Source organism: Acomys minous, assembly GCF_964271855.1.
Source record: "Acomys minous genome assembly, chromosome: 15".
Taxonomy (NCBI): domain Eukaryota; kingdom Metazoa; phylum Chordata; class Mammalia; order Rodentia; family Muridae; genus Acomys; species Acomys minous.
Window position 1 is genome coordinate 64340054 of NC_140497.1, and position 15824 is coordinate 64355877.

The following is a 15824-nucleotide window of genomic DNA, read 5'->3' on the forward strand; positions in this document are numbered from 1 at the left end:
CATGCACCCCCTTCTCTTCCGTATAACCCTCAGTACTCCACCCAGAATTTGGCTAGGAGTCCCAGCATCTGTCCCGATACCAGCCTGGGTGCAAAGGTGTGCCTTATACCATTTTCTTACATGAAAATACTTAATTTATATGTATTAATAAACACGTTTTCGTAAATACTTTAGAAACAAAATTGACCTAATTACATTGTTCATCAGGGTTAAATAAAACTCAGAAGAAAGACAGCTTAAGAAAACATTAACAACGACTGTAATACAACTGTCTAGAATGGTAAAAGTTCAAATAGACATATGTTCAAATCATCAAGTAAAATGCTACTGTGTTCTTAGCAGCTCATGTAAATCATCCTCAAAGCAAAGTAAATTGTATATGAAATCAAGCCCATGATTAGAAAACCATATATATTTTAGCAAAATGAAATTTAGCCACAGCCGGCCTCCTCTCAAATATACAAAAAGCCTTACGCATTACATAGAAGAATGTAAGAGATTCTTTCCTAATGACATAGATATATTCATCTAAATTTTAGTTTACTCCCATCCATGGGAAGGAAATGAGTACCCAGAGACCAGGAAGAATTAAAACAATTAAAAATGTTAAGTGTTTGACATACTTACTAGATTTTAGAAATTAATGAATGGAACATTATTATGAAAACTGCAGTTTGTTTAATTAGTGAATGAAAATAAATATCAATTGTAAATTTAAAGTATCTCAATATTTCTGGTTTTTATCATCTAAAATGGCTCAAATGTGCACCGGAATTATAATTTTCACGAGCCTTATACTACTTAAAGTGATTGTTTTCCTTTAAGAAAAAAAAGTAAACATGAACAAAAACACCAATTGTGAGATATTTTGAAGTACTTCTATCTTATCAAACAAACATTCTGCTTTTTTTTATCTGAAGACACTGACATGAACTTAAAAGTATAAAGGTAAGATATTTGGTTTTTCTATGTTGTGATTCTCTTTGTGTTTATTGTATTTAATGCAACTAAACAATCTCCTGGGAATATTTTCAGTGTTTCCTTAAACCTTCCTTTGATAATGCATGCTTCATAAATCAAATAAATGCCACCTTATCACCATTCCAAGTGGATGGATTTCTTGGAGGAGTCCTTAAGTGACTGAGAGGCACTCACAGTGAAAAGGACACAGGGCACATGTAGTCACAGGGGAGTATTCATCACGCTTTGCTGAGAAGCTTCCCTTTGGACTCATCACCTAAGCTTTGCCTCTGCTTGAAGTCAGTAGGAAAAAGAATCTATTAAAAATTTTCCAGCTGATTTCATAAGTATCAATTACCTATAATGTATCACTACTTGGCTTAAGACTCAGTCATATACTGATGCTTCTTAATAAACCTACAGAGTCATCTGTAGCAGACGCAGCTCAACAGTGTGCTCAAACTTTGGTGACTGTTACATTTTTAACTGCATATTTTAACTGTCAGATCTTGCTAGCACCTACAGCACAATGGAAATGTAAGCTTTAAAGTAATGTAAGAAAGCTCTCTAAAAGCCTGAAGATTAAATATTGCACAGAAGTTGATGCTTAGCTGCTTAAAAGAGTATGTGGCTGGCTATATGCATCTGTGAATACATGCATGCATACATACATACATACATATACATAACTTAAATTGTAAACATGAGTTTACATGGATTTCTACCTTTTCTAAATAGAAATGAAAATTCAGAGGGTCAAGCCTAATTACTATTACAAAGAAGCAATTGACTATGTGTGAAAAGCAGGGTCCTTCATAGTGACCAAGGGTTACTATGTCAGTGCCACACAGAACCATTTTCTTATTTACTTTACGGACTTTTAGTTTGTGAATGCTAATATGTTTCAGTCATTCATCGAGGTATTAGCCAGATTTCAAGAACTAAAAGATATGTAATAAGGATAGAGGTATAGCTTAATGATTAAGAACAATTGTACTTGTATAGGACATTTTTTAGGTTTCCAGGACCCACATGGTGCTCACAGTCACCTATAAAATTCATGCCAGGGGTTATCATGCCTTTCTCTGACCTCAGTGGGTATCCGGTATTTATGTGGTATACATACATACATACAGGCTAGCACAGGACACATACAAATAGTAGAAGACAATAGAAACACATGAAATTTACCATAGTATTTGTGGGATAGAGATAAGCAAGTCTGGGATTTTAACAGAAGGCTTGAGTCAACAGTCTTGACCTTTACTCTTTTTTTTTTTTAACCACTAAGAATTAGGCATCGAGATGCCTTCTCCCAATTACATGCACAGAAAAGGCCACTAGCCCATTTGCTGTATAGCTGCATCCAAAATCCAGTGCCTGAACCATATAGCTTGAATTGCAGCAAGGAAAAGTCAGCTGTGTGAACGGGAACCAGGAGACAGGCTGTGCTCTGTGTTTCCTGCTCATATGTTGTCTCAGCTGTTTTTTTGCTTTACAATTTCAGCTGAAGAATGTCCATTTATCACGTAATGCTAATCAGTTATCATTCTGCTCCCCTTTCTGTACAAAACAGTGCTGGGAAGTCTGTTCTGGATTTGATGGATAGCCAGAACGGGACAGCACATAACCAAAAAAGGCATAAATACTCACAGATGTCTGGCCATACAGATGAGTTAAAAAATCAAAGAAAATTAGAGCCGGATAAGACAGACGTGATCATAAAGCACATCAGGGGAGTGTTAACTTGCTTTTTTCTTCACCTTTCTCATACAAATGGACTCTCTTCTCATTAAAATAAATATTCAAAAAGCAGAAGGTCTTCATTTGTTTCTTTAAACTGCTATTTTTTTTTTCTTCTCCAAATGTAAACCTCACGGCATGAAGACAAAAAGCAGAAATCCTGTTTATTACCAAAGACACACAAAATGCTGCCCAAGTCCAAGTCAAAGCATATGGTGCAAATTCCACTACGCTTATATGCTCTCCAGCATCTTCCTTGTTCCTCCTCGCCCCACTATTGTTCTGGCTTGAGTCATTTGTTTATATTTCCTTATTTAAGAACAATTGAACTAAAGCCAATTTTTGTAGCACCAAAGTAGTTGGTTAGCTGAAAATGAGGCAATCATTTTACTGTTTAGCTTGTCCATGATTTTGTATATAATTCGTCAGGTGCCCTCCTAGATCTCCTACATATGAATCATTTTTGTTGATTGAAATTAACTGCTTCACATTTGATTGTATGTATGTCAGTATATTGTGTGTGTGTTTCAGCGCTACCTTGTCAATGTTGAAGACCAACCATTACTTTCATGCTCATCCACAGAGCTTACTTCATATTAAATAGACAGAGTCACAATGTAATAGCTTATAGTTGTTCAGGAAGATGCTCAAATGATTACTGCCATTTTCTTTTGTATCCCATTAACAGATAAAAAAAAATGTAGGACTACAAAATGATGGGGTTTTTTTTTCTTCCTAGTAATTTTCTTCTCACTTTGTATGTCTCAAATTGCAAAATAAAAAAAATAGTATTTAACTCTAAGTAAGATAACTTTAAAGTATTGGATATTTTCCTAACAAAAGTTAGAAATAATAAGCCTCTGAGACAAATGGTGATAGATAGAACGAGCTAATGATTAATATTAGGAACATTTTGCAGGTATGAAACCCGTAGAGCATATTTTTAAGGGCAGTCTGATCACTTCATCCGACTTCAGTAACTAAAAGATGATTATCTCATAGAAGGTCCAGAATAACCATTCACTTAAAATTGTTGTCATCAGAAGTCATTTTTTTTCAGTACATATTTTAGGATATGATTTTCCACATATTTCCTTGATCTGGAATTGCTAGAAGAAAATTGACTTTACCATATGTATCGAGCTATTCCATTTTCTAAGCTAGAAAAAGAAGTGCCAGGGCTGGAGAGTTGGCTCAGTTGTTAAGAGCACTGTCTGCTCTTCCAAAGGTCCCCGGTTCAATTCCCAGCACCTACATGGCATCTCACAACTGTCTGTAACTCCAAGATCTGACACCCTCACATCAATGCACATAAATTAAAATTAAATAAAAAAGTTTTAAAAAAAAGAAAAAGAAAAAGAAGTGCCATCATATCACTAAATAGAAAACAAAAAGCATCACTTCCCACATCTGAAAGAACATTTTTACATACTTAACCACTAATGTCATTTATTTTCTGCAACCACAATCAAATTTTGCACATTTTTCAGAGCTTTCACAAGATTTAGTATATGGAGACGATCCTCTCCTCAAATCTGAATATTAAAAAAAAAAGTTAACAGAATATTGGGAGTTGTAAATGATGATGGAATATTCCTCCTAGTCAGTGAAAAACACACCATACTTAGAGATAAATATACAAATCTAAAACCAACCATAAAATTACAATATTGAAAGTCACTTTTCAAGACATGTAAATAATAATTTAAGACAAAGGTTCTTGGGTCTATTATTTTTCAAATTACTTTATTCAACACATGATTTTTTTTAAAAAAGTAGCTCTTATATATAAAGTCTTTGCTAACCTGAAAGTGTGTTGCTAGAACGCCAGAGCTCTAGAACCACAGCAATTAATTTCAGCATGTTTCAAGGATGTAGAGGACAAGCTTCCCTGCCTTCTGTTAGACAAAGGGTAGGTTTGTTGCAAACCATAATAGAAACTCTGATCAATATTAATTCAGTAATCCTAGACATATCTCCCATAAAAACTAGCAGTATCTATTTCTATGCAAAAAGTGCTATTAAATACTTCTACCACAAGACTGACAAAAAAAAAAAACCCACATAACCCTCACATAGTACAGTTATACTTTCTAATTGTTTTAACAAACACATTAAATATATTAATTCATCATCTATGTATAGCATAAATATTCAGGGGAAACTCACAGGTTTCTGTCCTAGCTGTATTAAGAAACATAAAATAAAAATTAATAATATCCAATGAGTGTGAGAAGAATGCAGACAAGAAAATATACATTTTACTTCTTCTGGACCCCCAAGAAAATGTAGGAGTCCATACTATGTTACTCTTGAGTGTAGAAGATGGAATGTGCCCTCTAGTTCCAACCATTCAAACTCGGCTCCAAGAAAGGAAGATGAAAAGCATCAGACTTTCCCATTCTCATGTTTCAGAATGCAACCCAGTAGCATTCTAATGGGCAATTGTAAGTGCAAAGTTTAATTATATCACTCCGTAGATTCATCAGATGTAGACAGCGGGTGCAAAGAGCAGCAGTAACATAGAGCAACCAATGATCCATGTTCTGACCTCCGCATTTCCTCTATTTCCACACCTGCTAACAGAAAAAAAAAAGCTAAATAGAATAGAGGTTTTATAAGCACTACTTTGCATTCTCAAGAGCAATGGAAAGAGAAAGGAAAATGTCAGAAGGCAGCCTCACTGAATTGTGTAAAGCAGAAGCACTCTTAAGAGAATGATAGAGGTCTTAGAAGAGAAACTAAAATATGAACCAGTAACAAATACATTTCTTTTAAGTCTAGAAAATGTAATATACCCTAATTATTTCCAAGGATTATGTTGTTTTGCTGGAATGGAGAAATTCTACGGCATGAGCTGATTTCCGAAGAAAGGATAAGATATAAACACCGTGATGCTCTCAAAAGGAAACGTAGAGTTAACAATCAGCTTGGGAAACTGTTTTTGCTGTTTTTGTTTTGTTTGTTTTTCCTCAATGAATGGATAACCAGTTGGTATGCCCTTCCCTCATGAAGGCCACCTCATGAATGGGTAAATTTTTTTTAGATGGAATTTTGTTTGAACAAAAGAAAAAGCTGGAAATTCAGGGAGGAATAGTCCCCAATACATTTAATAGTTTACAGTGGACGGAGTCATGGAGAAGCCATGTGGCTCTGTGCACATGTGTCACCAAAGACAAGCACAGAGCAGACAAAATCCTCTATGAAGGTCATTGCAACCAATCTGGCAAAACTAATTATGTGCTATCTCCTGGACTGAAACAGCAGCATAAGTACAAGTGTGCAATGGATTTCTTTTTTTCATTTTCTTTCCCTGTATTTTATTTTTGCCCTACTGTATGGTTTAAGGAAGACATATCACTCACTTTTAGTGCAGAAACCCAAAAAGGCAGAATGTGAAAACGTATGCTCACACAACAGTTGCCAAAACCTCACACACAAAGGAAAGTTTTGAAAGCCTTAAGTGTGCAACTTTGTATAGCTCCTATAGAATAAACAACAACAACAACAAAAAGGTAATGTAAAATTAAAAAGTAGATTCTTACCTATAAATTTTGTTCGGACTTTTAGAGAAACTGCAGTGTGCTGGGGAGAAATGGCAGCCTAACTTTGGAAGCAAAGGAAGTAGAAAGAGCCTTTCCTGTTCTTCGGAAAGAGCTGCAGGAGGACACGTAGAGCCTGGGAAGTTAAAAACTTCTGAATGGAAGGGTGGCTTGTGAAGTACAGCCTTTCATCCCTTGAGTCTCTGAAGGCACAAGTTTCAAATGTAAGCAACAGCACTTGAAGCTGCTGGATCTGTTGAGAACGGTCCCCTTACATGTTCAAGGAGAGTATCAGGAAAAATAGTCTAAGGACGTAATGGAGGAGGAGGATCTAGAGCACGGGGCAAAAACTGGGGAACCTGTGTTCTGGTCGTTAAAACAATATCAACCAGACACTAGAGTGCAGGGTTATTCCTGTGTACAGCTAAGGCAAACGAATGAGAAAACGGATGTGGAAATAAGCCAGCACGGGGTGTGGGGCGGCTGCACAAGGTTTCTTACTTCCTGTCCTGTCAAAACTCACGTGAGAGGCTAAGGACTAGAGCGGCTGACCTCAGGAGTGGGAGGAGACCTGCACTGCCCACAGCTATGAGTGCTGACGTTGTGGTGGTGACCTCTGTTGCTAATAATAGAGTTATCAAGTATAGTTGATTATGGAGTTTAATGTCTCTGAAATTCAATTGCCCTAATCAGGAAGAAAATTTGTTTTCTGTTTTGATGGTGATGAATGTCTAATTTTTAAAGGAGACACATGGTGAGACACTTTCCCAAAAAAAACAAACAAACTAAAAACTTTGAACATGACATACCCAAACTTCTGAACACAGCAATACAACCCCTTACCGTGGTCTCAATAACATACGTCAAGTACAGAGCTATTGGTATAGAAATAGAAGGTAAAGGAGCAAGTAATGACTAGCACAGGTCTAGGTATAGCTTAGGAGAGGTATGAAGGTAGGGAAATTCAGGACTAGATTTAAAGACTACTTGGTTTCTATTCTCAAAACTATGTTCTGCTTATGATAAATCTGAGTATCTCTAAATAAAACCAAAAAGCTGAAAATCAAAAGACTTCCAGGGAATGTGAGGCACAAACTCCATCCATACAACAGAGCCTAATGGAGCCCAACATAATGGATAAAATATGATTATAGTTTCTAATTTCTGAAGTTAGTAACATGGAGCTACCTATGCTCCCTGTACATGCATCTTTATTAGCCTTATATTCAAAATGGAACCAGTAGATATTTATCTAAAGTGACGCCTAGAAAGATTAAATGGAGAGAAACTAAATTACCTGAAACAAGTGCATAATAAAAGCTTAATTAATTTCGGACAAATAACATTTTGTCTCCTGTCGGACAAAATACCCTTTTCTTGACCAATTCAGATTGTATGCGTTTATAGCTTCCGTCTTCATGCAAATCACAAAGGAGGAAAAGAGAGAGGAAAAGGAAGAAGAAAAGGAAAAGAAAGAGAAGGAGGGGAAAAGAAAGAGGATGAGGCAGAGGAGGAAGAAAAGAATAGAGAGGAGTAAAAAGAAACAGAAAAGGAGAGCATACAATAACATGAAGAAAAAACCCTGAAAGAGTGCCTAGATTGTAACACTATATATGAGAATATGCTCACTGATATTCTTCTGTTACAAGACTGTCCAAAGATCTAAAGGAAATCCTATGTGTGAACAAAAGACTATGGGATGGCTTGAGCATACTATGCCTATGTTAGTGTGCATAAGGTAGCACGCTCTACTTTTGTCGGTATCACTGACTGATGATAACCTAACATTCTGTGTATCTTATTTTACCATTTCACCTTAAAGAACAATGTTCCAGCTGCCTCTGCTGCACTGTTTTGCTGTGACCTGGATGCTCGGGGGTCATGCCCGTTTGCTGAAGTAGCTCTGACCGCAAGATTTCAATGTCTGGGTATAAAGTACAGTTCACACATAATCCACACTATGCCAAGCTCAGACTTCATCCTTTCACTCTAACATCATGTATGAGAGGACTGAAAAATTGCAAAGCTGTTTTGCCACATTTGAAGGCAATTCCATAAGGAGGTTCTTTGATGCTCATCTTCTTCTTTGAGGCAGGCTGGGTGTTTCCAGGAGTTAACTTGTCTTGTTGTCAAAGAATCTTTAGAATAATAAAAAATATCTTTAAATGCCATATATTTGTAGGTCTCTGTTGTTTTTGAATACCTTATTTAACTATTTTACCACATATATTTGTAAAATCATATATATATTAGACCTAGAATATATATTCTTGTGATAAAATTAGACTAGTTTTTGACATGAGCATGATTTGCATCAACATACAAAATTCAATACCATTAAATTAAAACATAACCTTATTTGTGAGTAACTATTAGGGCCTTGAGATGAGGAGTAGATTAGTAATCTACCTTTTGTTCTATCCTCCTTCTATATTTCTATATCTCCCTTTTTTCTTTTCAACTCTTACCTCTTTACCTACAAAAGAAACATAAAGGAAAAGAGATATGTCTCTGAGTCAAACCTAGTTTCCTATGCCCAAAAATGGCAAGTTTAGACGCAGATAGAGTCAACGGCCAAACTCTGCCAAGTCAGAGTAAGCAAGTCCTCAATAGTTCCTACCTTGCAAATATGTCTGTCAGAGATATTGGGCCAGAAGGCTGAAGATGATGCTCCAACATTATAGTGTTGGGTGACTGTTCAGATAGTTAACTGTCTCAGTCATTTTTTTTATTTTGGAAGCTGCTAACCTCCACTCCGGGTTCACTCAGGTATTTAAGTTTTATCCCTTCTCAAGTCTCTGATGAATTTGAGGACCAGATAGTTTAGTCTTTCAAGTAAGCTTAGTAGGTCAGGGGTTAAGATCTTTTTATAGCAAGATAGATGTTTTAAGTTAATAGAGATGAGATATAATAGATATTAATCTCCATTCAGAAATTTAGAGCCAAAAAAATAGGAAAGATATTTACTTCAAGTTTGCTAACTACAAATAGCCAAATCACTATGAATGTAACATTTATATAATTCCTGATTGTCTCATGGTTCTTCCTGATGTATGTAGTTTTTTTACTCATGTGTAATAATTTAAATGTATATGTAAAAAAGAAATGTAATCTATGCAAAAAAAACTTGCAAAGCTATTGGACCCTCTGTTCCAAATAAATAAATTGGTTAATTAAGCAATAGAATTCCATGTGAATAAAAATTGACACGTTTTACAGAATCCCTGCATAGGACATTTCTTATCTGTTGTGAGTACTAATGCATCATGAAAACTTCGCCTTTTAATAATCACAATTTCTGATTTTATATTTATTTCCTTAACAATAAACTTAAAAATCTATAAGAAAGTTAATTCTAAATTGTATACAAAACTCATGACCATTAATGAAAAGAAGTTGCACTGTTGTCACCTCCAAATAGCAATAAGTAGTAAATACCCTTTAAATCCTTCTGTTTGTTTCCTCTTTAAATAGAAAGGGGCACAATCTTCTCCCCCATGGAATCATCTCTCTTGCCAGATTGTAGTAGTAGCTGTTGTTGTTGTTTAGAAAAAGCTGCAACATAGACAAGTCAAATAAGAGCATTGATTTTCAACTGATACATTTTTACATATATTCGACCTACAGCACTTAATCTTTGGTATAAACACCATGAACTCTAAGCTGACAAGTTCCTCTAAAACGCAGGAATCTTTCTTCTTCCTGTGTCTAAAGCTTGGATCTGTCCAATAGACTCAACGATCAAACAACACATTGAATTAGACCGACAAGTGTTAAGCATGAATTTCTAGGCTGAATTTTAACTTTAATCCAATGAGCTTTTAATTACTAACAGTGTTCTAGTCCAAGAAATAGTTAATCCCCCAAGGGTGATTTTCAAAATAAATCTAACCATTGTTCCTTCAAAGTGTCTTGTCTCAAGTAATCAGTCTTTGACATCACCCTCCTTGCCTAGGGACCCCAGATGGCAACAGTTTCAATTATAAAGTGATTTGTAAAGAATGCAAAAAGTAAATCAAGAAAATAATTTAACACAAAGGCAAAAGCCTCCCCCTCTCTTTTCTCTGCTCCCGCCAGTTTCATTGCATCATTTATGTCCACTTTCCTTTTATTGTCGTCTTACCTCCAAATGCTCCCACATTGATACCTCAGAGCAACTCTAACTTAAACTGAAGGTATGCAAGTACACATGCATTTTCCTTCCAGGTCCTTTGGCTACCATATTCTACCCCTCTACTTACGGAACTGTCTTCCATTCCTGTTAAAGTACAACCATTGAGATCCACTTATTAGTCATGAAAGGAGTATTTAAGCATGCATGCATTCTGCAAGTGTGTCTTCTAGCACGGGGTGAGCAAAAAAAATAAATCTGCTTTCATGGTCAGGAAGCCTACAGAAGTCACTGTCTGTAGAGCAAGTAGTTACCAATTCATAGTCTTTGGTTAATGATAGCAGACCATGAAATCTGCTCAGATCAGCCTTAGATCTGCCATGTAACAGAATTTTTTTGTTTGGAAAACATGTAGAACTCAACTTACAAATTTGTAATCTTCCAATAATATAGCCTAGTCTATAATATACATTTGTATGAAATACAGCAAATATAAATGTAGTTATAATTACATAACAAGTTTCACTTAAGAGTCTTTTTTTGGGAGGTTTAAAGACTAAATCTTCCAGCTATATGTTTCTAAGGGAAAAAAAAAAAGAATACTTTTGGAATGGGAGAAATCTACAACTTATTGCACTTCAATTTCCAAAAAATAATTGAGAAAAAAAACACACACACACTTAATTTCACTGAAGGCTCAGAGTGGCATTGCTTTATGAGAAACTGGGGTCCCACTGAAACCATAAGGCGATATTTTGTTCAGCTTCCATCATGTAGGAAGAGCCCGTTCCACCCTACATTCATCTAATTGAATATTTTCCACTGACAGTCAAACAAAGTTTGTTTGACTTGGCGAACTGCCAAACGTAAACTTTTGAAGTGTTGTAAGTGTCATGCTCAGAGCACTCCCACATTGTGGTATATTTATGACGTGAATCCTTGAGCAGCTGACATGGGCTTTGCAACAGTGCTTACATGGCTCTAGGCATTCAAGCTGTAGACACAGCTATGAGTGGCGTTGTAGGATCAGAGGCTGCTTTAAACAGCTAAAGAAAATTTATAAATGATCATCATCAAGAACATTATTTATTTATGTTTGTTTGTTCTGTGTATATGGATATGTATATATACAAATAGACAGACGGACAGACAGAGATCTTTGGGTGGAGATCATAGGACGACTTGCAGGAATCTGTTTTCTGCTACCACCATGTGGGTTCTTGGTATTTAGCTAAGGTTGATAGGCTTGGTGACAGGTGCACGCTGTGCTACATCACTAGCCCAAGGAAACAGATTTCTGAACCACAGAGAAATGCATCCTCTAATTTCCATGTTCTCATGTACACATACTCATGATTGGAGGAAGTTAAAGTGGTTATATCCAAAGACATCAAGTGTGTGTGTGCATATCTCTGTGTGTGGTATATTCATATATGAATGTCATAACGTGTATTTTAAAGTACATACTATAAACTTAAATATATACATATAATGTATATATGTATATAGATATGTATATGGGAGAATTCTAGAAAATTGATAAGAAGTACCTATATAGAAAATACTCATGTGACTGGAAGTTAGAATTTAAGGAGGCCATATTTTTTTTCACAGGTGGCGATACTTCTTAATTTTAGTCATATTTGTTTTTATTTTAAATATTGTGACATTGGTATTTCATTCCTCTCTGTTTGAATTATTTTATTTTAATTAAGATATAGTTACATACTTTCCCTTTCCATACCCCTTCTATGTAACATCCCTACACTCATCCCACTTCCCCCTACTTCTTCTCAAGGAGACAACACTTTCCCCCTTGATTATGGTTATACACATATAGTTGCCTAGTGTTACGAGTTGGCATATGATCTCAGGGTTCTTCATTTTGCATTGGATAATCAACTAGGGACCTCACCTCTGGGAAAGACTAATTCTTCCTTTCCCTGAAGCCTGAAGTTCTTTGTTTAAGGTTGAAGCATTATTTCCACCCCCATGCAACTCTTCCTATGCACAACCCAATACCCCATCTCAAACTCATGACCTTTTCTTCTACGGTTATGTATAAAACACTGAATCCAACTAATGGTGCCTTTATTTGCATGTGTTTAGAGATGACCATCTAATATCAGAGTCTTATCTCTGATACAGAAAGCAACAGCAATCACACCACTGCCTCTCCTTCTCTCAGCAACTATTGACTACCTGAGGGACAGGTCATGTAAGAGTTTCCTCTATCTATGTTAGCAGGTTGGCTACTGTGGTCTATGCAGTTCTTGTGTAAGTAGCCATGCTACTGAGAGTTCATGGGAGCAATACCCTTGTCCTGTTGCAGACACTATCATCCCATACTTATCATTACTATATTTATTAGATTAATATTTTAAAGTATTATTTATTGTAATTATATTATATTAGTATAGTTACTATTACTGGTTCCAAGGCTCTTAAAATTGTTTTTCTTCCTCCTTTGCACTGTGCCTTGAGCTTACCTTTAGGGGATGCATTATAGATGTCTCACTTTTCCTGGTTACTCCTTTGCACTCATACAATCTACTCATGCATTCTTCTACTGGCTATGCCACACAAACAATCTTATTTAATGAGATTCAGGAACTGTCCTTATGCTAATGTGCATGTAGAAGACAGTTGGAAAACATATTACTAGAGTTACATGTAAGTAGTAGGTTTGCATCCAAGGCCTATGTCCTTTCCAACCAGGGTTCTTGCTAGGTTCATAGTACCCAATTATGTGATCTATGGGTCCAATTTGACAGCTGTTGGTTATCGCAAGATATAAGTGTCACTATTGTATCTTTGGAGATATCTTGTTAGGAAGATAGTTCCTTCGTGTCATCCCTTATTTTGGGATCTTACATATGAATCTTCGGATCTGGCCATATAATCTAGAGTAATTGCGGAAGCCAGGAAAGTACAAAAAGACCGATTTTTGATGGATGGAAGGAACTCTAAAGAAGATCTAAGAAGGCAGATAGGGGAAATGGTGGAGAGACTTAACTGGGTAGAGAGAAGGGTTATATCAAAGATGAGAGAAGGGAAAAATATCACCAAATTTGCTTGGAAAAGCTATAGGGAAATCTTTTTATTTTATAAGCTTATGTATACACAAGACACAGACACATACAGACACACACACACACACACACACACACACACACACACACACACACAGAGTATATATAGTTTTAATGTACTATTTCCCCATACAGTGGGATAGTGCCCTTAAACTAGAAGCCATAGCTAAAACAAACAAACAAACACAACACAACACCAACAGACAGGGTATACCTCGCATTAAACTGTTAGTCCAAGGGTTTGAGAAGCCCACAAAAGTAAACAGACTAGTGCTCTTGCCTTTGTTTGCCTGCCAGAACATGAAAGTAAGGTCGTCTTGCTAAAGACACTGCATACTTCAATAGCAGGACTTAGAGAAGTCAAGCTGGAACTTATCTGAAAGGCTCTCCCTGAGGGCTAGCTCTCAGAGTTCCTGAAGGTGCTATGTTGTGTGAGCTGCCAAAGGAGAAAAGTTGTCAACAGTCTTACCGAGCTGAAAGTGTAAGAGCCACAACCACACTGCTATTTTAGAAGAATGTTTTATATTTCTGCTCGACATAAGCTATTACCATTCCCAGATTTTAACCAAAGCCCTTAACATCTTCATACTTTAGAAGAATGCTTTATGCATAGATTAAATGCATCACCAATACACTCTACTTTCTCTCAGAATAAACAGGATTCATGGCTATAAACTCTCCACAACTTTTCATTCTACATATGTCTATATGAGTATTATTTTTCTTACAGGCCAAAAAAAAAAAAAAAAAAAAAAGCAACATTAAGCTGCATTCAATTCAAGTCCAAGTTGGAAAAAATTCGGAACAAACAGCACTGCACAATTTGCATAGTGCTCTTGGATAAGCAACAGGATGTCCAAGTATGATTAAGATTGGTTCCTAAATCACAAAATTACATCAGCTCCAGGAGTTATGGTTACTTTCATCAAAGAGGTGAAAGTTGCCGGCTCAGTCGGATTACTCTCAGCAATATGCCAGCGCTTGTTGCCATATGTTCCACATTGTAAGATGTCCTGTTAGAGTTATGGATGCAGTTTTGCAGTCAGGAAAATGACAGATTCCTCTTGCTAGCAGACATTAGCTCTATTCCACTCTGTTCTAACACTGTGTGCAGACAATGAGAATGGTGTAGTAGCCCCCCATTTTCTCAATGAATATAATTCAAGATGAGCCTCCTGCTACATTCCCACATGGCTTCTGTCTGACCTGATAAATTCCAGTGCACGATCAGACTCCACTCCTCTCTGTGTTCTTTCATTTGAACACTTTCATTGCTTATTTATTCACCAATAATTAGGTATTATTAATTCAATGAATGGAAGGTTTTTCTTATTTTCGTGGTATGGTAGCTAACCAGTTAGACACAAGAAAGTGATGTGTAACCTTACAAGGACAATTGAAACTATAAATAGTGACTGTTTACATATGGACTATTTTAACCCCATGGTAAAATTTCGAAGTATGACTTTTTAAAAAATAACCTTCATTCAGTTTCATTGTTGTTAATCTATTAAACTTCTCTGGCCTAAATGCAACCATTTCATCCAAATGTATTTGATTTATTAGCTTGTATTTTAGTTCATCTTGATTTTTCATCCTCAAATGGAAATATATGACTCCCTTAGAGAGTTTATTAATCTCAGGATTAATGCTGAAATTCCAGTACTTTTTCTACTGTGAGATGTTTTCGTTTATTGTAATAAGATTTTTCACTACTTTGCTGCATGCCAATTGACACATGTATTTTTGTTAAATCATTGGTAGACTACAATGCAAAGTTCTACCACTTTCTTGAGGATCTTTTATATTGGCTGGGCTTTTTCATTTACTGAAAATCAAAAATAACTTAAGAGCAAGAGCATAAATCAATCACAGAGTCTGTGCTTTAGCAAGGTACTTTAAGAACTGTAAAACAAAAGTTAAAATAATAAACTTGCCCGTGAAAGAAATACTGACCATTCATGAAGTTTCTCACATAAAGAGTGACTTACATGTGGAATTCAGTTTATTAATGTAAACTGAGACCCCACCATGTGAATCTAGGACTGTTATAGGTAAGATACATGAGGCGTTATTGCTGTCTGAAAGGAAGCTGTCCTGGAGCTCAAATTCTAGAGGAACGCAGAGAACCACAGAGCACCCTGATGCAAAGAACAACTTCAGGCAACAACCTGTGCCCAGGAAACATGAAACAGGACATAGATGGAAACAAAAGGCTTAATTTATGTGAGGAAAAAAATAAAGACTCCTGAGGAGTTGACCCTGAAGGAAAGCCAGCATGAGAAGAGGGCAGAATATGCAAGGTTCTCTCTGGTGAACAACCAGATACTGGAGCAAACCAACATAAGGAATGTAAGATAGACTTAGCAGGGCTTC

At 36.2% G+C, this 15824-nt stretch overlaps 1 protein-coding gene across 1 annotated transcript in view; it reads left to right on the plus strand.

Moving 5' to 3' along the window:
* The window catches only part of LOC311584180 (elongation factor 1-alpha 1-like), a gene marked incomplete at its 5' end in the record, with an annotated part of 73300 nt that overhangs the window by 23264 nt on the left and 34212 nt on the right, over window positions 1–15824 (plus strand). The window contains 1 exon segment of the mRNA XM_084758289.1: window positions 6274–6374. Within this exon segment, the coding sequence (XP_084614415.1) occupies window positions 6274–6374 (101 nt within the window).